Source organism: Oncorhynchus mykiss, chromosome 12, assembly GCF_013265735.2.
Source record: "Oncorhynchus mykiss isolate Arlee chromosome 12, USDA_OmykA_1.1, whole genome shotgun sequence".
Taxonomy (NCBI): Eukaryota; Metazoa; Chordata; class Actinopteri; order Salmoniformes; family Salmonidae; genus Oncorhynchus; species Oncorhynchus mykiss.
The window spans coordinates 54,462,050-54,485,319 of NC_048576.1; the positions used below are offsets into that span (position 1 = coordinate 54,462,050).

The 23,270-nt window shown below is 43.7% G+C and overlaps 1 protein-coding gene across 5 annotated transcripts; it reads right to left on the minus strand.

The window, feature by feature from the left end:
• Positions 1–1,559: 1,559 nt before the first annotated feature.
• On the minus strand, positions 1,560–22,974 carry LOC110537785 (transcription elongation regulator 1). 5 transcript variants are annotated; one of them, XM_021624170.2, is made up of 21 exons: positions 22,874–22,974; positions 21,924–22,146; positions 21,594–21,746; positions 20,831–21,089; positions 18,872–19,117; positions 16,152–16,214; positions 13,901–14,095; positions 13,539–13,645; positions 13,275–13,363; positions 13,016–13,179; positions 7,256–7,331; positions 6,138–6,276; positions 4,968–5,057; positions 4,629–4,747; positions 4,336–4,486; positions 3,940–4,104; positions 3,507–3,689; positions 3,089–3,268; positions 2,788–2,871; positions 2,562–2,662; positions 1,560–2,245 (listed from the first exon to the last, which is right to left on the minus strand). In XM_021624170.2, exons 1-21 carry the CDS (start codon positions 22,918–22,920, stop codon positions 2,044–2,046), a joined length of 3,036 nt encoding a protein of 1,011 aa, XP_021479845.2. In that variant the 5' UTR covers positions 22,921–22,974; the 3' UTR covers positions 1,560–2,043. The 5 variants fall into 5 exon arrangements, with proteins under 5 accessions (XP_021479845.2, XP_036793699.1, XP_036793698.1 ...); XM_036937804.1 differs by having other exon boundaries at positions 13,275–13,360; positions 18,872–19,129; XM_036937803.1 differs by having other exon boundaries at positions 18,872–19,129.
• Between the last annotated feature and the right edge of the window lie 296 nt (positions 22,975–23,270).

Genomic DNA, 23,270 nt, shown 5'->3' on the forward strand with positions numbered 1-23,270 from the left:
ACATCTTGACCACCAAAGTCCATTTGATGTCACAAAGCGGTCGAGGACTTTAAAATGATACTCTCCTGTTGTCCTGGTTTCCAGAAGAGGATGTCTTCCTTAATTGACCCCCCATGGACATATGCCAGGCCCGCCAAGACTGTTGACCCGCATAGAATTGACTGGCTTGTATGCGAAGCAGTAATTGTTTCAAAACTGGTCATTGATGCGCCGTGAAAAAGTGATTTTTGATGAAGGCATTGTTTGTCAGGTTTTTTTGGCCTTTCCCCCCAGCATTGTCCCAGCCTTATCCACGGCAGCAGGAATAATTAAGTCCTCCACAATAGTATGGGGCTTGCCTGTCTAAGCCACTCGGTAGTTCACCATATAAGACGCTTCTAGCCCCTTCTTATTAATGGTATCTATTGCTGTTATACATGTCTTACTACTCAAAAGTAGTCTTCATTCTCACTCCAAAAACCTCCCGTGGCTTATTTTTCAAAGTTGCTGATGGTTTAATTTTATTTTTTGGCAGTGAAACGAGGCTACTCAGGCAAGAGAAAAGAAAAAAAACTCACCCAAATGTATAGCCCCATTGGAGAATATAAATGGACTGTTTGAAATTGTGAAGATCGTAAAAAAAAAAAAAAAGGTGAATCACATTTTATTTGGCGTACCTCACAACGGCATTGCACATATTCCCCAGTTTGGGAATACCTGGTGTAGACAATCAAAATAACTGACCTATCCGCCTCCTCTGGAGGTAGTTGTGGATGAATTGATTGGTTCGATGAAATCAGTGGGCAGAGTAACAGGGGAGTCAAAAAAAATCTATTTAGGGAGGTAAACAGTTTGACCCACACAGTTGCCAGTTCAAATCCCAGTGACTTTTGGTTTTTCAACCTTACCCAACATGAACTAATCACATTTATTTTGTCAATCAACCTAACTTTGAACAGGTGTATGTGTCAAAACAAGACTGGTGCTGTGGACTAGGCACTGGGAAAAAGGAACCCAATCTTGCCAATCCTCTTTCTCAAAAAGGGTATATTTCATCAGAATGCACATTTTTACTTTGTTAAGACACATGCCTCGAGTCAATGGAGTCGTGTCAAGGGGGACGATTTAAATGGTTTACGATATCTAGATACATTACAACACATCCTCAACTACCTCTGAAGGTGGTCAGGAGGACCTGGGCCCAGTTTCCCCAAAAGCATTTTAAGGCCAATTTCATCGTTACAACCTTCATGGGAGCACCCAGGCTGTATCACATCTGGCCGTGATTGGGAGTCCCATAGGGCGGCCCAGAGTCGTCCGGGTTTGGCCGGGGTAGACTGTCATTCTAAGTAAAAATTGCTGGAAAAAAAATCATTAACGTTGCGTTGTTAGATTATTTTAAATGTCTCCTTTGAGGACATTGGCGGGCCTGGCATATGTCCATGGGGAACACAATCAGAATGTGGACGAGATGAGGACATGTTAGCTCCAGGTACAAACAGGGCATTTGATACCTCCATAGATTACTCTAAATTGTTTGGTAACAAAACCATTAAACACTGACAGATCATAGGACAAGATTGTCAAAAAAAGGTTGCCTTTAATCCAGTAAAACATTTACAGAAACAGCAACCTATCAAAATTAAACCGCTTTGAGAAGCATTTAAACTGTACTGTGAGATGGTACATGAAAATTACACCCTCTAACAGTTATTACCAAGACCTGCAATGCCTTGAGTCACAGAAACAGCTAAACTGATCATTTACATTGTCGCACATGTTGTAGGTTTCTGCAACTGCAGCAGATTGAAAACCACAGATGTATTACTATGCCTATCCCTTTGACCTTAGCCAAAGGTCAGATGTTAAGGGTCACAGGGAAGTGGGCATATCATCATCAGGCCCTGTAGGCAGGAGGGGAGAGCCACGACGGCCCAGAACTGCATTTAATAAATACAGGGGGTGGATGTTCCGGGTTTATGATGAGGCATTACGACGTTACAGTTTTAAATACTGCACTAGGACAGGTGGGTTCATGCTCTGGCTCTCTAGCACTCTCCGTGGTCACTTAGTGGAGCGTCGCGTGGGCTCAGAGGCAGTGGGGGGAGGAGGGGGACCCCTGCGGTCCAGGTCCTCGATGTAGAACATGATTAGTTTACTCCTCTCCTCCGGGACACAGTCCAGCACCAGGTAACGCTTGTCGTTTTGCAGAACCTTCTCCACGTCCTTCAGGTGCTGGTCAGACTCCTGGAGCAACTTCCGCGACCTGAGGAGGACAACATGGGTGGAAGCAGTCAGTGGAAAAAAAGAACGTGTTGGGAGAAACAAGACTTGCCGATATCTTGTGACTATAGTACAACAATTCAACAGTTATAGGAGTGGTTAAGAGGCAGTGCAGTTGAAACAATAGCGCCTCCTGCTGACCAAATAGCAAACAAGCAATTCTTTGATAATCCATTCTGAATTAGAAGTATAAACGCCATTAAAAGTAAAACCAACTTATGATACATTTCAATTGAAACCTCATTCCCTCAGGTGGCAGTGTAAAGATGTCAAGCCAGCCCATGTGTTTAATCACCCACCTGTACGTGATGAACTTGGTCTCTTTCAGAAGCGTTCGGAAGTCAGCTTTGGCTGTGATGTACTTGTCTTTGATGTAGTCTTCAAACTCCCTCTGTTTCTTCTGAGAAACAAAGCACACACAAAACCCCTCAGCGTGTTTTTTTTTGCCTGGTGTTTACTCAGTACATGGGTAGCTGAAGTAAACAGCAGCACACAGGAAGGTAAAGAGAAAAGCAGAGGTCTTACTCGGTCACTACTGGAGAACTTGATACAGCGAGGGTCCTCTTTGATGATCTTCTTCATCTCCTTCCACGTGGTGGTCAGTGTGATCTTTGGGTGAACAACAACAGCACTTACTATCAAGTCATTTGTCCCAGGATTACACACCATATCTGAATGACATGCATGTCCGTTGTCTACGACGCCACCTTTATGTCAACAGCACGTTCAGACGGACTGCAGTGAGTTCCCATTTCGTGCGGCCATGTCAGTGTGCAACATGCCCTGGAATGGAGTGTCACACCAGCCAAAACAAATTGCCCCTCACCATGACGGTCTCGTCCAGTAGCTGTCTGAAGTTCTCCTTCTTCTTCTTGGAGAGCGTCTCCACGTGTTCGTTGAACAGTTTCTCCTTGTCGTCCCTCTCCAGCAGAGAGGCGGACTCCCAGCGGTGGTCCTTACGCAGGTTACGCCGGGTGTCTGACCACGACGCATCAGACGACCTCACCTGATCACACACACACACCCCCCAGCATTAGGATCTGGCAAGTAGTTCTTTGTCCACATAAATCACTGCACAAGGCTGTGCATTAATGCAGTTAAAATAATAAATTACTTTTTGCACCCAGAGGTCATATGAAACAGGCCCAATTTTTTGGTACACCCAAGTTAAACTAGTAATTATAGTCCTATTTTTCTTATTCAGTGAACTGACTTCAGATGTGTGTGCGAGAGAGAGAGCTCACCATATCCGACATGAGGGCTCTGAAGTGCTGGATGGCCTCCTCCCTCTTGTGCTGCTCCCGTTCTCTGTCGATCTCCTTGGTCTGCTCAGAGCGGGCCTTCTGCACCTCGCGCTCCCTCTCCCTCAGACTGGCCTCTATCCTGGCGGCGCGCTCCATCTCCTTCTCCTTATCAGAGTCCATGTGCTGGCAGCAGAGAGAGAAACCGTCACACACACACACAGGCATCATCATAATATACACACACAATCATCACAGGCGGCATGACAGATGACTCCCATCACGTCAAGTGCTCAAACGGCGCCTAACCGCACGCCACTGAATAGTGGCAGGTTTGTGCCTGTGGGCTGAGTTAGATGCCAGAAGAGCTGGAGTCAGTGTATGAATGAGGGCTGCAGACAGCCTCTGAGCGAGGTGCCAAGGCTATTCCTCCCACCTTGGCCTGCTTGTCCACATACTGCTTGTAGAGTTCCTCTCTGGTGTTGGAGCTCTCCACAGCCTTGTAGCGGGGGTCTCCCTCCAGCTTGTCCTTCACCTTGCTCCAGCGCTGCCCTCCATCCAGGTGGTGGTCCCCAAGAAGTTCAAAGAAGTCCTGCTTCACCTGGGACAGACACGAGGGCAGACCAGGCTTATAAGAGGAACACACACACCTGGCCAGGTAGACATTTAACAACAACTTAAATGATTGTTCTAAGTGTTGTCAATTAACAATTTAGGTATTTCTCCCAGGTTTCCCTAAGCACAGAGCCCAGGCAGCAAGGTACTTGTCCCAACATATCATTTCCTCAGGCGTCTGTATTCAGTGGGCCATGGGTTTTTTTTCAGTGCTCACCTTCTCTCCTCTGTTCTTGGAGTCCTCCTTCTCTTTCTTCTTGAGAGAGGTCATGAACTCAATGAAGATGGCCTCCCGGTCCTTCATCTTCTCGATGGCCTTGAACCGTTGGTCCTTGGCGTGCTTGGAGGCAAACTCACTGAACGTTGTCCTGAAACAAACAAAGACTCTTAGTTGGCCAAGAAACAACGACAATGCAAAATGGACACTTGACACTAAATTACTAATGAGTGCAACAGCCTGGTATACCAAGACAATGTTTGATCTGATGGGTGTTTGAAGTGAGGTCTGACCTGGCGGTGAGCTTAGCATCCTCCATCATCTTCCTGAACTCGTCCTTAGACTGCATCAGTTTATTCTTCTTCTCCTTCCTCTCCTCCTCAGCCCGGGTCTTCACATACTGGTCAAACACCTGTACAAGACCAGCAGACACATGGAACAATAGTCAGCGAAAATAAAGACATTCGTGGCAGGTAACCCTTAAGGATATTCATTACCTAATATCAGGGCTCTGACCTTCCCCCAAAAGTGAAACATAGCTCATGTTACCATAACACAGAATATGGCAAAGGAAACATGTTCTTATACTTTTAAAACCAAATAGATGAATTGATTCTGTAAGTATACAATACCTGCTTTCTCTCTTTTGGGTTGAGCAGCAGATACCGCGGGTCAAAAACAATCTTGTGCAGCTCTTTCTCCCAGGTAGAGAATGCTGAGACCTGCGGGCACAGGGTTAAAAGAGGGCATGAGACCAGGCCAATCAAGGTGGGCTTCAACAACATCCACATAACAAGTTCACTCATCAGTCAACTTAGTTGCTTTCAAGGGAAAAAAATAATCCTTTGGTCGTGCCCCATCAGAATCTAAAAGGGTCGGAATGAGTCACGTTTTACTCCTCAAACTACTGACACACAAAGGAGCAATATAATAAGAGCAGAGTAAGGCAATAAAATGTCTGCATCGCGCCTGGTGGTGCCCATGGAAAAGGCTCCAGAGACCAGGCAGGCAGCTCCAAATAAACCCCCTGCCAGGGTAGTTCAATACGGTTTACAATACAATTTAGATTTATTTTTATTGCTGCTTTGGATGCGTCAGTTACAACAAGCTTCTGTTGGGGCAGAACAGCAGTTGAACACCTGGGTTTAGTCAAATGGGACAGAAAAGTTGACACACAGTTCATGTCATACATAAACAGAAGGGGAAGACAAGAAAGCTGAACCCAGATTAGAGATAAGACTTTAACAATGTAAAATAGGCTATTATCTACTCTGCATGCCAGTTTGTAAACAAGGAACATTAACCGACTGTCATAGGCAGTGTAGGCCTGTAGACATATGGATGGTATTGGACAAACCCAAGAACTGAATTCTAGGAACAAAAGCTATAGTTAGAAACACCTATGCAGCATATGGATGAGTCATCTTCGGAAAAAGAAAGATATGAAACAGTCACCGTTATGTACAATAAATGGATAATTATGAAATCATGTCTTCCCTACATAAAATAGTGAAATGTTATATCCATAGCCTATCATTACAATTCAAAAATCAGACCATTGCAGTAACATTTTTTTAACCTAACATTTTATATTCCTTTTTTTGTATTAGCAAAGCAAAACATAGGCAGAAAAGTATTGGTCATTCAGCTGAGCATAAGAGAGAAGACAGAGGCAGGAGGGAGAGGAATAAAAGGAAAAGGAGAATTAACTGAAGAGTGTACCTTGGTGGGCTTCCATTCAGATTAATGTGTCTAACATTACAGAGCTGGTTACAGTATTGCGTTGGATTGAAGTGTTTTACCCCTCTCTTCAGCAGCATGTCCCTGAACTGTGTCATGCGGCTCTCCAGGGGCACAATGGCCCGCTCTCGGGCCGCCTTCAGCTCCGCCTCCATGGCTGCCTCTTTCTCAGAGTCCGCCTCTTTCATCACTTCCTCCTTCCTGCAAGCAGAGGGAACACGTCAGGGACCAGGAACACGGGGACAGGGGAGAGCTATCTGCTGATGTAAAAAAAAGGGCTTTATACATACATTTGATGATAGATAGGGAGTTTACTGGGCTGGACTGGGGTGCAACTTAAGTTATTTAAATAGGGAAACGATATGTTCTGCTCTATCCAGGTGGTATGACGAAGAAATAGTGGAGGTGCACTATACTTGACTGTTCAATCACTGGCCATCTCTAACAAAAGAGAACTCCAAATTATATACGGTAGGCTTTGCGTAGGTCTTACAGGTTTGGAGGTGGCAGGATTTGTCAAATACATGACCACTGATATTCATTGTCATGAACTTGGGATTCCATGTTCCACAATCACATAAAGCTAGGGCAGGACAGGGCAGTGAGGTGAATGTCTTAATTTGCTGTTTCATTGGGATTCCTAAAGCAGTAGTTTTAGAAGCAAGGTGGTTACCTTGGAGGCCCATGTTGGCATCATGTGTTCTACAGGCCTTTTCCCTGAACAATAGTCTCGTGTGCAACTGGACCAGTGTTTGGGGTAGCAGGGAGAGGCAGGCTTGGAGGGCACTGATGGGAAACAGTGACTGATTGGGTAACCTGGACAGTGACCATTGATTCACCACTTCAACAGACCCAGTGAAGACATAAATCAGGCTTTACTAAGGCAGTGCAAGCTGGGTCAAAGACTACTTCCCACCAAAATAGTCAGTCCCTCCACCCCCACAGAAAAAGATCCAAATCAAGCAATTTAGGGTTTGATGACAAAAAAAAAAAAAAAAAACACAAAAAAAACCTTCAACTAACAATTTAGATTTTTAGCCAGAGTACATTATAGGTTTATTTGAATTTGTACATGCTGTTTTATCTGTTTAGACAAGAGGAAGAATGACTGAGTGCCTCCTCATGCTGCTATTGGCCCCTGTGTTGGGCCCTTGGATGGAGAGGTGGACTGTGGACTTACTTCCTCTTCTTGGCCTTCACAGGCTCATCCTCCAGAGCTTCCTCTGCTGCCGCCTCCAGCTCCTCTTTGCTGATTCCTGAGGGAACGATAATTGATAAGACAGCTGTGTAACATTATAAATGAGGCCATGCTCATGAAAACCCACAGAGGCATAATGAGAGTAGGGGCTGTGAAGATTATGGAATCTTGGGTAATAATTCATTGTCAAGAGAATAGCTAGGGCTATTGTCAGTAATTTTATGGAAAAAATGTTTTGGACCTTGTAATGCATCTAGTTAAATTAGCTAGGACATAGTGGGGTCAAATTATTGACACCCTTGATACAAATGGACAAAAATGACAGTATAAAATATATTCAAATACTGAGCTATATTGAATGCTAAAACATTTTATACTAATACAATTGCTCAGAAAACGATTGTTTAAAAAGTAATACTTTTCTCCCCTCAAAAAGGTAGGGTAAAAAAATGACAGACACCCCTGTTTTTAATACCTCACCTTGCAAGGAAACAAGCACAGAGCCTTTTTCTAAGATGTTTTATGAGTGTGAGAACACATTTGGAGGCATCTTAGACCATTCTCCCACACAGAATCTTTCCACATCCTTGATCTGCGCTTATGGACTGCCCTCTTCAATTCAAACCACAAGTTTTCAATGGGTTTCCAGAGAGAGATGAATTTAGATTGTTTAGGACAATTAACCATTTCTTTGTGGATTTCCGTGTGCGCTCGCAGACACACACACACGTTCTGAAAGGCCCCAGAGTCTGCAACACCACTAAGCAAGGGGCACCTCGAAGACCAAGGAGCTCGCCAAACAGGTCAGGGACAAAGTTGTGGAGAAGTACAGATCAGGGTTGGGTTATTAAAAAAAAGTAATCAAACTTTGAACATCCCACAGAGCACCATTAAATCCATTATTAAAAATGTTGGCAGGGACTGGGAAACAGGTCAGAATTGAAGGAATGATGGGTGGCGCCAAATCCAGGGAGATTCTTGAGGGAAGCCTGTTTCAGTCTTCCAGAGATTTGAGACTGGGATGGAGGTTCACCTTCCAGCAGGACAATGACCCTAAGCATACTGCTAAAGCAACACTCGAGTGGTTTAAGGGGAAACATTTAAATGTCTTGGAATGGCCCAGTCAAATCCCAGACCTCAATCCAATTGAGACTCTGTAGTGTGACTTAAAAGATAGCTGTACACTAGCAGAACCCATCCAACTTCAAGGATCTGGAACAGATTTGCCTTGAAGAATGGGCAAAAATCCCAGTGGCTAGAGGTGCCAAGCCTACAGAGAGATACCCTAAGAGACTTGCAGCTGTAATTGCTGCAAAATGTGGCTCTACAAAGTATTGACTTGAGGGGGTGAACAATACTGCACGCTCAAGTTCAGTTGTGATATTTGACTGTTGTACAAGAAAAAATATTTTGCATCTTCAAAAAGTAAGCATGTTCTGTAAATCAAATTGATACAAACCCACCAAAAAAAATACATTTCAATTCCAGGTTGTAAAGCAACAAAATAGGAAACATGCTTACTCAAGCCACTGTATATGTAGTACAGTTACATCAATTACCTCGTACCCCTACTGGTACTCCCTGCATTTAGTCATCTTATTTTTACTCGTTATTCATTGTGTATTTTATTCCGTGTCACACAGACACAAACTCAGCAGTTCCCGGACATTTCTGGGGGGAATGGCCCTAGCCCTAACCCTCCGATCCAACAGGTCCCAGACGTGCTCAATGGGATTGAGAGCTGGGCTCTTCGCTGGCCATGGCAGAACACTGACATTCCTGTCTTGCAGTAAAACACACACAGAACGAGCAGTATTGCTGGTGGCATTGTCATGCTGGAGGGTCATGTCAGGGGGAGCCTGCAGGAAGGGTACCAAATGAGGGAGGAGGATGTCTTCCTTGTAACGCACAGCGTTGACATTGCCTGCAATGACAACAAGCTCAGTCCGATGATGCTGTGACACACCACCCCAGACCTTGACAGACCATCCACCTCCAAAATGTATCCTGCTCCAGAGTACAGGCCTCGGTGTAACGATCATTCCTTCGTCAATAAACGCGAATCCGACCATCACCCGATGTGAGACAAAACCACGACTCGTCAGTTTAGAGCACTTTTTGCCAGTCCTGTCTGGTCCAGCAACGGTGGGTTTGTGCCCATAGGCGATGTTGTTGCCGGTGATGTCTGGTGAGGACCTGCCTTACAACAGGCCTACAAGTTCTCAGTCCAGCCTCTCTCAGCCTATTGCGGACAGTCTGAGCACTGAAGGAAGGATTGTGCGTTCCTGGTGTAACTCTGGCAGTTGTTGTTGCCATCCTGTACCTGTCCCGCAGGTGTGATGTTCGGATGTACCGATCCTGTGCAGGTGTTGTTACACGTGGTCTGCCACTGCGAGGACAAATCAGATGTCCTTCCTGTCTCCCTGTAGCACCGTCTTAGGCATCTCACAGTACAGACATTGCAATTTATTGCCCTGGCCACATCTGCAGTCCTCATGCCTCCTTGCAGCATGCCTAAGGCACATTCAAGCAGATGAGCAGGGACCCTGGGCATCTTTCTTTTGGTGTTTTTCAGAGTCAGTAGAAAGGCCTCATTAGTGTCCTAAGTTTTCAGAACTGTGACCTTTATTGCCTACCATCTGTAAGCTGTTAGTGTCTTAACGACCGTTCCACATGTGCATGTTCATTAATTGTTTATGGTTCATTGAACAAGCATGGGAAACAGTGTTTAAACCCTTTACAATGAAGATCTGTGAAGTTATTTTGATTTTTACAAATTATCTTTTAAAGACAGGGTCCTGAAAAGGGGACGTTTCTTTTTTTGCTGAGTTTATATACACACTACCGTTCAAAAGTTTAGGGTCACTTAGAAAAATTCATTGTTTTTAAAAAGAAAATCAACATTTTTGTCAATTAAAGTAATGGTGTAAATTACAATTGTAGCTGGAAATGGCGATGTTTTATGGAATATGTACATAGGCCCATTATAAGCAACCATCACTTCTGTGTCCCAATATCATGTTGGGTTAGTTAATCCAAGTTTATCATTTTAACAAGGCTAATTGATCATTAGAAAACTCTTTTGCAATTAGGTTAGCACAGCTGAAAACTGTTGTGCTGATTAACCTTCTTTAGACTAATGCATCAGCATTGTGGGTTTGATTACAGGCTCAAAATGGCCAGAAACAAAGCCTTTCTTCTGAAACTAGTCAGTCTATTCTTGTTCTGAGATATTAAGGCAATTCCATGCGAGAAATTGCCAAGAAACTGAATATCTCATACATCACTGTGTAGTATGCCCTTCACAGAACAGCGCAAACAGGCTCTAACCAGAAGAGAAAGAGTGGGAGGCCCCAGTGCACAACTGAGCACGAGGACAAGTACTTTAGAGTGTCTAGTTTGAGAAACAGACACCTCACAAGTCCTCAACTGGCAGCTTCATTAAATAGTACCCGCAAAACACCAGTCTCAACATCAACAGTGAAGGGGCAAAGAAACAGCCAATAAAAATGGCCAATAAAAATAATATTGAGATGAGCAAAAGAACAGACACTGGAGGGAGGAACTCTACCTTGAAGGCCATCATCCCGGAGTTTCCTCTTCACTGTTGACGTTGAGAGTGGTGTTTTGCCGTCTCAAGTATTCAGACCCTTTACTTAGTCCTTTGTTGAAGCACCTTTGGCAGCGCTACAAGCTTGGCACACCTGTATTTGGAGTTTCTCCAATTCTTCTCTGCAGATCCTCTCAAGCTCTGTCAGGTTGGATGGGGAGAGTTGCTGCACAGCTATTTTCAGGTCTCTCCAGAGATGTTAGATCGGGTTCAAGTCTGGGTCACTTAAGGACATCCAGAGACTTGTCCCAAAGCAACTCCTGTGTTGTCTTGGCTGTGTGTTTAGGGTCGTTGTCCTGTTGGAAGTGGAACCTTCACCCCAGTCTGAAGTCCTGAGCACTCTGGGGCAGGTTTTCATCAAGGATCTCTGTACTTTGCTCCAATCATCTTTCCCTCGATCCTGACTAGTCTCCTAGTCCCTGCTGCTGAAAAACATCACCACAGCATGATGCAACGTGACGCTGGGCATTCAGAATAAAGAGTTCAATCTTGGTTTCATCAGACCAGAGAATCTTGTTTCTCATGGTCAGAATGTTTAGGTGCCTTTTGGAAAACTCCAAGCAGGCTGTCATGTGCCTTTTACTAAGGAGTGGCTTCCGTCTGGCCACTACCATAAATGTCCATCTGGAAGATTCTTCGATCTCCACAGAAGAACTCTAGAGCTCTGTCAGATTTACCATTGGGTCCTTGGTCACCTCCCAGACCAAGGTCCTTCTCCCCCGATTGCTCTGTTTGGCCGGGTGGCCAGCTTTAGGAAGTGTCTTTATGATTCCAAACTTCTTCCATTTAAGAATGATGGAGACCACTGTGTTCTTGTGGACCTTCAATGCGTCAGACATGTTTTGGTACCCTTCCCCAGATCTGTGACTCGACACAATCCTGTCTCGGAGCTCTACGGACAATTCCTTGGACCTCATGGCTTAGTTCCAAATCATGTCTAATCAATTGAATTTACCACAGGTGGACTCCAATCAAGTTGTAAAAACATCAACTTATCGATTTGTCTTTATGGGGTATTTTGTGTAGACTGCTGAGGATCTTTTTTCCCCCATTTTAGAATAAGACTGTAAACGTAACAAAATGTGAAAAAAGTCAAGGGGTCTGAATATTTTCCGAAGGCACTGTGTGTAGATGACATATCACACACACACACAAACACAGTGTCCTTCAGAAAGTATTCAGACCCCTTGACTTTTTTCACATTTTGTTACGTTTACAGTCTTATTCGAAAGCGAGGAAGTCACTCGCTGGGTGGGGTAAGTTTCTCGAAAAAAAAATTTGATATCGCAAAAGTAGTGTCTGGACCCTGATAGAACTTTATCCAGGACATTTAAGGGGGAAATCTAGTTGCGTCCCCTTACGAGGCTGAAACTTAGTGGATCTTCCAGCAAGACAATAACAACAACCACATTAAAAAAAACCACAAAGGAATGGTTTATTGGCCACAAAAATCAACATTTTGCAATGGCTAGCAGTCTCCGGACTTCAAACCGATTGAAAACCTGTGGTTTGAATGGAAGAGGGCAGTTTATTAGCGCAGACAATGGATATCAAGGATCTGGAAGGACTCTGTATGGCTGAAGGAGCAAAGATCCCTCCCAATGTGTTCTCTAACTCATAAAACATTTTAGAAAAAGCCTCAGTGTTATCTATGTATGTATGGAATCAGGCCTTTATCGTTATCCTCGCAGGGTGACGTATTGAAAGGTATTGAAAACAGGGGTGTCAATTTTGATCTATATATGAATTTATTTGTTCAACAAAATCTCTTTCTCTGTGCAATTTTTGAAACGTACAATTTAGCTCAGTATATGAATTATTTATTTTCCAGCATTCATTTCTGCTCATCTTTATCAAGGGTGTCAATTTCGGACCGCTCTGTAACTAATGAACACAACACAGCTTTGGTGATATCCCGTCTCAAAAACAAATGTTCTTGACCGCTTGGAAATTAAACTTCTCCTAACAGTGCCGTTCAGCTCATAAAATAGATTACATAAAGTTGGTAAAACTGGTTTTAAAAAAAGAAATAAAAAAAAGCTATGGGTAAACTGTATATACACTTGAATATAAATTGGAACCCCACCTTCTCCTAAAATCAAACATTTTTTGGGGGGTGTGCGTGTTCGTACCCAGCTTCTTGGTGGCGTCCTCCAGGCCTCTTTTGTGAGGTGGTTCCTGGATATTCTTGTCGACGTCGGCCCGCCCCACCAGCTCATCTGGCCGGTCCCACATGGAGAGACGCGTGGTGGGATTGTAGTAGAAAACACGCTCGTCACCGGTCCACACAATACACCTACACATGTTCAATAGGGCACATGGGCAGGAGAGTGATTAAAGTTCAGCCTCATACAACAGCACATGGCTCCATCACCATCAGTGGGTACATACCAGGGAGTGCCAGGGATAGGGTTAGTGGCCACTGGCTTGGCTTTCTGTGCAGTCTTCTCCTCTTCAGTCATCTCTTCCTCCTTAACCTCCTCAATGAAAGGAATACAACCGTTAAAAGAGTATTCTTCAAATGATCCACCCTATCAAATTTTAACATTTAATGCTGCGGATGTATAAAAAAAAATAAAAAAAAATTAAAAAAAAGGCTGTTGAACGTTTGATGCCAACTTTCTGACTAGGAGACCGCGCCAGCTCTCCTCTTACCTCTTTCATCTCATTAGGGGGTTCTATTTTGGGCTCCTCGTCCTCCATCTCCATGGCCTCCTCCTCCAGGGCCTGCTGCCTCTCCTTGGCCTTCTCTGCCTCCCTCTCTACAGGAGGAGAAACTCACACACATTAGACATGCAACAGTTAAACATCAAATTTGATTGGTCCCATACACGTGATTAGCTGATGTTATTGCGGGTGTAGCGAAATGTTTGTGCGAAGTTTCCTAAGAGCTAGTCGCGATGCTGCCATCTCCGTCGGCGCCATCATCAATATTTCACTAACCAGTTTCACTATCCCTAACCAGTCCAGGATGAATGATAACTGGCTGTAGAGACCCAAGCTTTAAATAGACCAACCTTTCTCCCGTAGTTCCTGGGGCTTGTCCCAGGTGGACTCTAGTGTGCGGTTGTTGTAGTAGTAGGTTTTCCCATCAGCCGTTTTGTACTCGGACCACTCTGGGAGTTGGAGGCCTGCCAAGGTGGGCGCCGCCAGGGCCAATTGGGGGTGGTGCATCATGGGAACAAGGGGAGGGGCCATGCCGGGCAGCATACCTGTAGAAGGTGAAATACACAGACTACTTCTTAAGACATTCAGCTCTGATAAACTCCTAACCCCAATCTATTGCACATCTAATCAACACCAAACATACAACATGAGATGGGTAGTAGCAGAGGTTGATGAGTGCCTCTTATTCCTAAAATATATTGATGTGCACTACCAGTCAAAAGTTTTAGAACATCTTCTCATTCAAGGGTTTCTCTTAATTTTTTTTTTCCATTGTAGAATAATAGTGAAGACAACAAAAGTATGAAATAACAATCATGTAGTAACCAAACAAATATATATTTGAGATTCTTCAAATAGCCACCTTTTGCCTTGCACACAGTTGGCAGGCTCTCAACCAGCTTCATGAGGTAGTCACATGGAATGCATTTCAATTAACAGGTGTGCCTTGTTAAAAGCTAAGGAAATTAATGTATTTGAGCCAATCAGTTGCGTTGTGAAAAGGTAGGGGGGTATGCAGAAGATAGCCCTATTTGGTAAAGATCAAGTCCAAATTACAGCAATAACAGCTCAAATAAGCAAAGAGAAACAACAGTCCATCATTACTTTAAGACATGAAGGTCAGTCAATCCAGATAATATCAAGTGCAGTCGCAAGCGCTATGATAAAACTGGCTCTCATGAGGACCGCCACAGGCATGGAAGACCCAGAGTTACCTCTGCTGCAGAGGAAAAGTTCAATAAAGTTACCAGCCTCAGAAATTGCAGCCCAAATAAAGGCGTCACAGAGTTCAAGTAAGACACATCAACCGTTCAGAGGAGACTGTATGGAATCAGGCCTTTATGGTCAAATTGCTGCAAAGAAACCACTACTAAAGGACACCAATAAGAAGAGACTTGCTCGGGCAAAGAAACACAAGCAATGGACATTAGACCAGTGTAAATCTGTCCTTTGGTCTGGAGTCCAAATCAGAGATCTTTGGTTCCAGCCTCTTTGTGAGATGCGGTGTGGGTGAACAGATGATCTTCCCATGTGTGTTGCCCACCATAAAGCATGGAGTAGGTGGTGTTATGGTGTGGGGTGCTTTGCTAGTGGCAGTGATTAATATATTTAAGCAGCCAACAAGTGCTCAGCATAAGTGGGAACACCTTCAAGACTGTTGGAAAAGTATTCCAGGTGAAGCTAGTTGAGAGAAAGCCAAGAGTGTGCAAAGCGGTCATCAAGGCAAAGGGTGGCTATTTGAAGAATCTTAAAATATATTTTTTTAATAAAAAACATTTGATTGGTTTAACACTTTTGGTTACTACATGATTCCATATGTGATATTTCATAGTTGATGTTTTCACCATTATTCTACAACGTATAAAATAGTAAAAAGAAAAACCATTGAATAAGTAGGTTTGACCGGTTGTGTATATAATATAAGAATTCACCTGAAATATAGAAAGGTCTTACGCAAAACATTTACACCTAATTCCCCACACTGGAAAGAAATTGGCCTTCCCCTGGTTAGTCACACAGGTAACATCTAAACTGAGCCACTGAGATGTTAACAAAAACACACAAAAGGCATGCCACAACAAGAAAATGATTATCAAATGAAAATTCAACATTAATGTGATTATCCTCTACTGAATGGAAAATAAGGGTGCCTGTCAAAACAAGGTCCAATACTCCTTTGTCACTGTCTACAAAATCAATGACCACTCCGCTCTTAAAAATGTTACCCTGCTAAAGTAGCCTACCTAAAACCAACAGAATAACAGTGACATTACTGATGCAAGTCTACAACGCGGTTACCTCCAACAAGACGTCACACTGATGCCAAAAATAAAATGGTTGTTTATCATAATTACAAGGGTCAGAGATGTCTCTGTTCGGGGGGGGGGGGGGGAAGCATCAGAACTGTATAGTTTAAACAAGAAAGAATGTCCTAAAATGTCTAAATCACCAATGTTGAGGAAATATAAAGGAAAAAGATAGTAATACTTTCACATTGTTTAGCGGTGCCTAAGCGGCAAAAAATAAGAAGCATAATTTTCACAACACACCACTAACATGCCACCTAACAAAATGCTGACTGGAGACGTTTGAAAGAATTACCGTTATTGTTGGGGGAGACTGTCTTTATATAGGGAGCGCCTACTATCTGCATCATTGCTACACCTGCAAGAACGGACAAGCAAGCATGTTGATGGGACACAGGAGAAGAGGTGCCAGCTGCCAGGGCAAGGCAGACAGCTATTGACACAACACATATAGAAAACTAGGCCCACAACTATAATATCACTTTGATAAAACCACATTAGTATTCTCATCCTGGAAACAACAATATGGAAGAATAATTTGGTCATGTAAATGGAGAGAGTATTGAACATTTTTATTTATTTATTTAAATTCAGGAAAGTAGATTAAGTCATCTAAAATTAACACCCCCTTTCCTTATAAGGCAGTATGTCAAAAGCCTTCGAATTTGCTTCTGCATTTGTTTTCTCTAGACGCCTTGCTGAACTTGGGCAATGCTGACATTTACAGGACTGAAAGGGACTTGTTTCTGCAATAATTAGTGCAAGAAAAAAACTGGGGGAAAAAAACGCAACCTGCAACAATTTCAAAGACTTTACTGAATTACAGTTCATATAAGGAAATCAGTCAATTGAAATAAATTCACTCTGCCCTAATCTTTGGATTTCACATGACTGAATACAGATATGCATCGGTTGGTCATAGATACCTTAAAAAAATTAAAAATAATAAAGTGTATTTTTTAAAAGGACCACAAAACCAGTCAGTATCTGGTGTGACCACCATGTCTCATGTAGCTCGACATCTCCATCACATAGACTTCATCAGGCTGTTGACTGTGGAATGTTTGTCCCACTCTTCAATGGCTGTGCAAAGATGCTGGATATTGGAGGGAACCGGAACATGCTGAAGTACACGTCACACCAGAGCATCCCAAACATACTAAATGGGTGAAATATCTTGCGAGTATGCAGGTCAAGGAAGAACTGGGACATATTCAGCTTTCAGGAATTGTGTACAGATCCTTGCGACATGGGGCTGTGCATTAATCATGCTGAAACATGAGGTGATGGCAGCGTATGAATGGCACGACAATGGACCTCAGGATCTTGTCCAGGTATCTCCAGGCATTCAAATTGCCATTGATAAAATGCAATTGTGTTTGTTGTCCGCAGCTTATGCCTGCCCATACCATAACCCCACCGCCACCATGGGGCACTCTGTTCACAACGTTGACATAAGCAAACCGCTCGCCCACACGACATCATATGTGGTCTGCGGTTGTGAGGCACTGCCAAATTCTCTAAAACATTGGAGATGGCTTATGGTAGAGAAATTAACATTCAATTCTCTGGCTACAGCGCCGGTGGACATTCCTGCGGTAAGCATGATATTTGCACGCTCCCACAACTTGAGATATCTGTTGCATTGTGTTATGTGACAAAACTGCACATTTTAGTGGCCTTTTATTGTACCCAGCACACAGTGCACCTGTGTAATGATCATGCTGTTTATAATCAGCTTCACCTGTCAGGTGGATGATTGTGACTGAGGATAAATGCTCACTAAACAGGGATGCAAACCAATTTGAGCAACAACAAAAAAGCCTTTTGTGCATATGGAACATTTCTGGGATCTTTTATTTCAGCTCATGAAACACATGGGAGCAACACTTTACATGTTGCGTTTATATTTTTATTCAGTGTAAAATGCTAAGAGTTGAATGTGGAATAAAACTATTTTCATTGGCACTTTGAAGTCAACCCAGATTGGGCTTTCTTTGTTTGGCTAGCTGAAATTGCATTTCCACTGCTTCCAGAAATGAGAAATGTCATGTTGTTAGGTAGCCAATGTGACTGCAACTGGCTTTGCCAATGTTGCTAACTAGCAAGATGTTGAATAATTTAAATCACCCTCACCATGCAATAACTAACGTTATCACATAGTCCTATCAGCACCAGCCAGACTTACGTCAGTTAGCTAGCTAAACGGTTAGCGTCGATGCCAGCATAACAGACGAGATAGCTTAAATCCTACATTGCTTATCATGGCATTGACTATTTGCTAGCTAGCTAACCAAGCAAACCAACCGACATGTTTGATATGATGTAGCTTGCTAGCTCTCAAAACGACCTGACCAGCAAAAATTTGCTGCTGGCGCATGTTAGCTAGCTTGTTTCAACTGATTTACTGGCTAACGTTAGGTAGCTAGCATTTGAGGGCTGACTGTTCAAAAGTTTGTGTAGTGCAAAAATGAATGAAGGATCCAGCTATGGTGGAAATTTGTGTAATGTCAGACAAGCAGTTCTGCAGTAGTCAATGTGCTAGTTAAGAGCAAGGAGCCCAGACAAGCTAGCTAAACATATCAGCAGCCAGCAGTGATCAGTTTGGTGATTGCATATTAACAGAATTACCAGCCAGAGTTCTAATCGAGCTGGCATCAGTTGTGAAACTGGGCTGCACTGGCCTGGGTTTCTCTCAACCCAGCTTGAATTTGAGAATTCCATTCGAACGTGGCCCTAATTTTAAGTGCCAGTGGAAAAGTTAAGAATCATAAAAAACTAAGTAGAAACAAGTTGAATTTATTTGCCCAATTGTTTACTCCAGCCTTGACCAGGACCATTCTACAATAATTGTTTAACCTATTGCTTTACCAGAAGATGAAAATAGGAGACCTAACATTATGACAAACAAATGAAGAGATGACACATGACAGAGTATGGAAAGGGGTGAAGAGGCAGTACTGTTAAAAGTGGGTAGAGAGCAGAGGGTTTGGGATGAGGGAGCTTATGTCTTACCGGGCAGTGGGATGTGCATGCCTGGTAGAGGCAATCTGAAGGGGTGCATGACCCCTGGGGGGAAGCCTGGGATAGTGGCCGTGTGAGGCTGGGACATGGCGTGGTGGGGCAGGCCAGTCGGGAGACTCTGGGGCAGCAGGGACATGGTCTGGACTGGTGTCACGGAGGCTGGCACGGTGGCTACACTGATGGTCACCGCAACACTGGAGGAGGAGGCCACAGGCTGCAGATCTGTAGCAGCAGAAACTGGACAAAGACCAGCAGAGTTGCAACACAGTCTGGTCATGTAGTACAACCAACCATAAACAAGCAGAAAACAACCCATTACCAACTTTGTGAACTTCACCAAATCAGGATTTCTCATCATACAAAAGGTCAGACATGCCAAAAACGTTGATGGGAGCCAGATGTCCCTCTCCCATTTACAGTGGCTTGCGAAAGTATTCACCCCCTGGGGATTTTTCTATTTTGTTGCCTTACAACCTGTAAAATTTATTTTTTGGGGGGTTTGTATCATTTGATTTTTCACAACATGCCTACAACTTTGAAGATGCAAAATATTTCTGTGTTTGAAACAAACAAATATCACAAAACAACTGAACTTGAGCATGCATAACTATTCACCCCCTCAAGTCAATACTGTAGAGGCACCTTTTGCAGCAATTACAGCTGCAAGTCTCTTGGGGTATGTCTCTATAAGCTTGGCACATCTAGCCACTGGGATTTTTGCCAATTTTTCAAGGCAAAACTGTTCCAGCGTGTTCAAGTTGGATGGGTTCCGCTGGTGTGCAGAAATCTTCAAGTGATACAACAGATTCTCAATTGGACTGAGGTCTGGGCTTTGCCTAGGCCATCCCAAGACATTGAAATATTTCCCCTTAAACCACTCGAGTGTTGCTTTAGCAGTATGCTTAGGGTCATTGACCTGCTGGAAGGTGAACCTCTGATCCAGTCTCAAATCTCTGGACGACTGAAACAGATTCCCCTCAAGAATATCCTTGTATTTAGCACCATCCATCAATCCTTCAATTCTGACCAGTTTCCCAGTCCCTGCCGATGAAAAACATCCCCACCATGCTTCACTGTGGGGATTGTGTTCTCGGGGTGATGAGGTGTTGGGTTTGCGCCAGACATAGCGTTTTCCTTGATGGTCAAAAAGCTCATCTGACCAGAGTACCTTCTTCCATATGTTTGGAGAGTCTCCCAAATGCCTTTTGGCGAACGTGTTCGCTTATTTTTTTCTTTAAGCAATGGCTTTTTTCTGACCACTCTTCTGTAAAGAGAATCTGTAAAATGTAGATTCTGCAAAGCTCCACAGCAGAGATTGGTGTTCCTTCAGGGTTATCTTTGGTCTCTTTGCTGCCTCTCTGATTAATTCCCTCCTTGCCTGGTCCGTGAGTTTGTGGGCAGCCCTCTCTTGGCAGGTTTGTTGTGGTGCCATATTCTTTCCATTTTTAATAATGGATTTAATGGTGCTCTGTAGGATGTTCAAAGTTTCTGATGTTTTTTTATAACCCAACCCTAATCTGTACTTCTCCACAACTTTGTCCCTGACCTGTTTGGAGAGCTCCTTGGTCTTTGTGGTGGTGCAGACTCTGGGGCCTTTCAGAACATGTGTATATACACTCGGATCATGTGACACTTAGATTACATAGGTGGACTTTATTTAACTAATTACACGACTTCTGAAGGTAATTGGTTGCACCAGATCTTATTTAGGGGCTTCATAGCAAAGGGGGTAAATACATATGCACGCACAACTTTTCCATTTTTTATTATTTTTATTTTTTAAACAAGTTATTTTTTTTCCATCTCACGTCACCAGTTTGGACTATTTTGTGTATGTCCATTACATGACATCCAAATGAAAATATATTTAAATTAAAGGTTGTAATACAAAAAAAGTATGAAAAACACCAAGGTGGATGAAAACTTTTGCAAGGCACTGTATGTACTCACTAGCAATGGTCTGGGACACAGAGGTGGTGGTGGTGTTGGAGTCTGGGCTGGTGGTCATGGTGCTGGATGGAGCGGGGGCCTGTGTGGACACTGGGGAGGGTATAGCAGCTGTAGTGCTGACTGATGTGATGCTACTGGAGGAGGCTCCCGTCCCCACCGGGGTCACCATAACAGGGTTGAGCTCTGACTGCTGGATCACCTTCACCCCCTCAGGTTTGCTCCAGGCTGACTCTCGAGTCCTGGCATTGTAGTAGTACGCCTAGGGGGAGATAGACGGGTTGGTTTACAACGTCACGAAAACAATGTGCACACTTCAATGGGGCAGAAGTCTGTGTGGCGTTTTGATTCAGGGATGGCCAGACCGCTAGCAACAACGACAAGAAGCTGCCATGTGGGGAATCGCAGGTGGCTCATTTCAGCTAGTGTTATCTTGTTCTTGATACCATGCCTTGTTTGGAGGTGTTTTGACTGATGTCACATCTATGCTAATATGGCTAAAATTCACAAGCTAATCAACAACTGTCACAATATATTTGAGAGAAATTAAAATGTATTTATGTTTTCAATAAACAAATATAGTTTACATGTCAACAATCTAAGCCAACCCTGTCTGTTTTACCCCATAGTTGTGCATGCGTCAGTTGTGTTGCTAAACAACCAACCCACCTATAACTTATGAGGGAAACACAGGAAAATATTAATTTCGGTAGGTTGAAATATTACAGAACTATGTAACAGCCCAATGTAAAAGGACATTCTTTACTTTTCCCTCCGGTGTCTTGTTCTCCACCCAGATCTCCTCAGCAAGGGGCAGAGTAGGGGCTCCAGCTCCTGGAACTGGGGGCATTCCAGGGGGGAATAGCATTCCTGGGGGTGGGGGCATGCTGCCCATTGGAGGGGGCATGAAAGGAGGTCTCTGAAAAAAAAAAACAAATGCATTCCAATTTCAAGCCTTTTATACTAACTATGCAGTCTGATGTTCTGGCTCTTAATGCATTCCGAGCTCTGACAGACCAAAAGTGCAGCAGTCATACTTTAGAATAGATGGATGGTCTAAATTCTAAAAATATCCTTGCATCACTGGCAGGTGTACCTGTAGGTGAGGGGGTCCGAGAGGCGGGGGCATGCCTCCTGGTGGGGGGATGGGTGGCATGCTGGGGTCAAAAGGTGGACGCCCGAATGGTGGCCCCCTTGGTGGAGGCCCTCTCATCATACCGAAAGGGGGAGGCGGGGGTCTGAGAAGTGGGGGTGGACCACGCATCACTGGGGTTGGAGGAGGAGCAGGGCCGCGGAAACGCAACGTCTGCTGCGTCATCCTGGAAACAAACCAAATGGACCTGGCTCATGAACCAAATCAAAATCAACACAACATTTTACTCGCTAGCTTTCCTACCCATGTTCAGGTTACTGTTTGTAGCAACAGACTAGCGCCTCAAAATATTCACTCATGTTATCAAGCTAGCTAACTATAGTAGCTAGCGTATTACTTACGTTGCGCGGTCAAGCTAGCGATTCATCGCTTGATGGCATCAAACGACGCAGTGACTGTCGCTAAATTTGACAGTTTCACTGGTTAAACTGGTAATCCGCGGGCCAATGAACAGTAACTAGTGAATGTGTATGCTGACCAGTTAGCTAATGTAGCTACTCTAGGCTAACTAACGTTGGCTAATGTTATGCCATTCAAATCGACGCGCAGTCTGCACGCCCAGCTAACGCTAACGGACCATTTCAGAAACAATCGTCCGTGTCTAAGTAGCTATTAAGTAGTTTATGTTGAAACTGCTTTGCTTAACTCGACGAATAGCATCACCTTTTAGCAAAATATACGATGAGTCAGGTTGTAGCTAACGTTACGAGGCTAATGTTAGCAACTAACTAGCGTGGCCACATTGAACAGTCAGCGGCAGCAACGAATGTCCTCGCGAGCGCATGTAACAAATCATTGGGAGTTCAGTCTCACAATAATGTCAAGTTAACAACCGCAGAAAACATTATTTATCACAAATATCGATCACTTGGGTTTATTCGCTATAACCTCACCTGTTGTCGTTAAACCCAATACTTTCACCGTCTCCGTGGTCCGCCATTACAGGGAAATCAAACGATTCTTCCTGGAAACACCTCCTTGACACAAACTTGGAAACAGCATTGGCCAAATGGCCTGTCAATCATAGTAGGGGGTCAGTCGGTATTAACATCTGATTGGATGCCAAAATAGTCAACATCGTCTGGGCAGAGGGCTCTGCGTCTAGCCACTGATGTGTTTTGTTCAGTTAGGACTTTCCCCAACTATTGATATGTAACTATTTCATAACAGATGGCAAAACAGGCAACTGTACCATAACCTAATTTAAATTTGAGAAAAACACGTTGCATGCAATATGTATAAACAGTATATGTATTCATGCAATATATTATCAATATTGTGGGTAAAGTA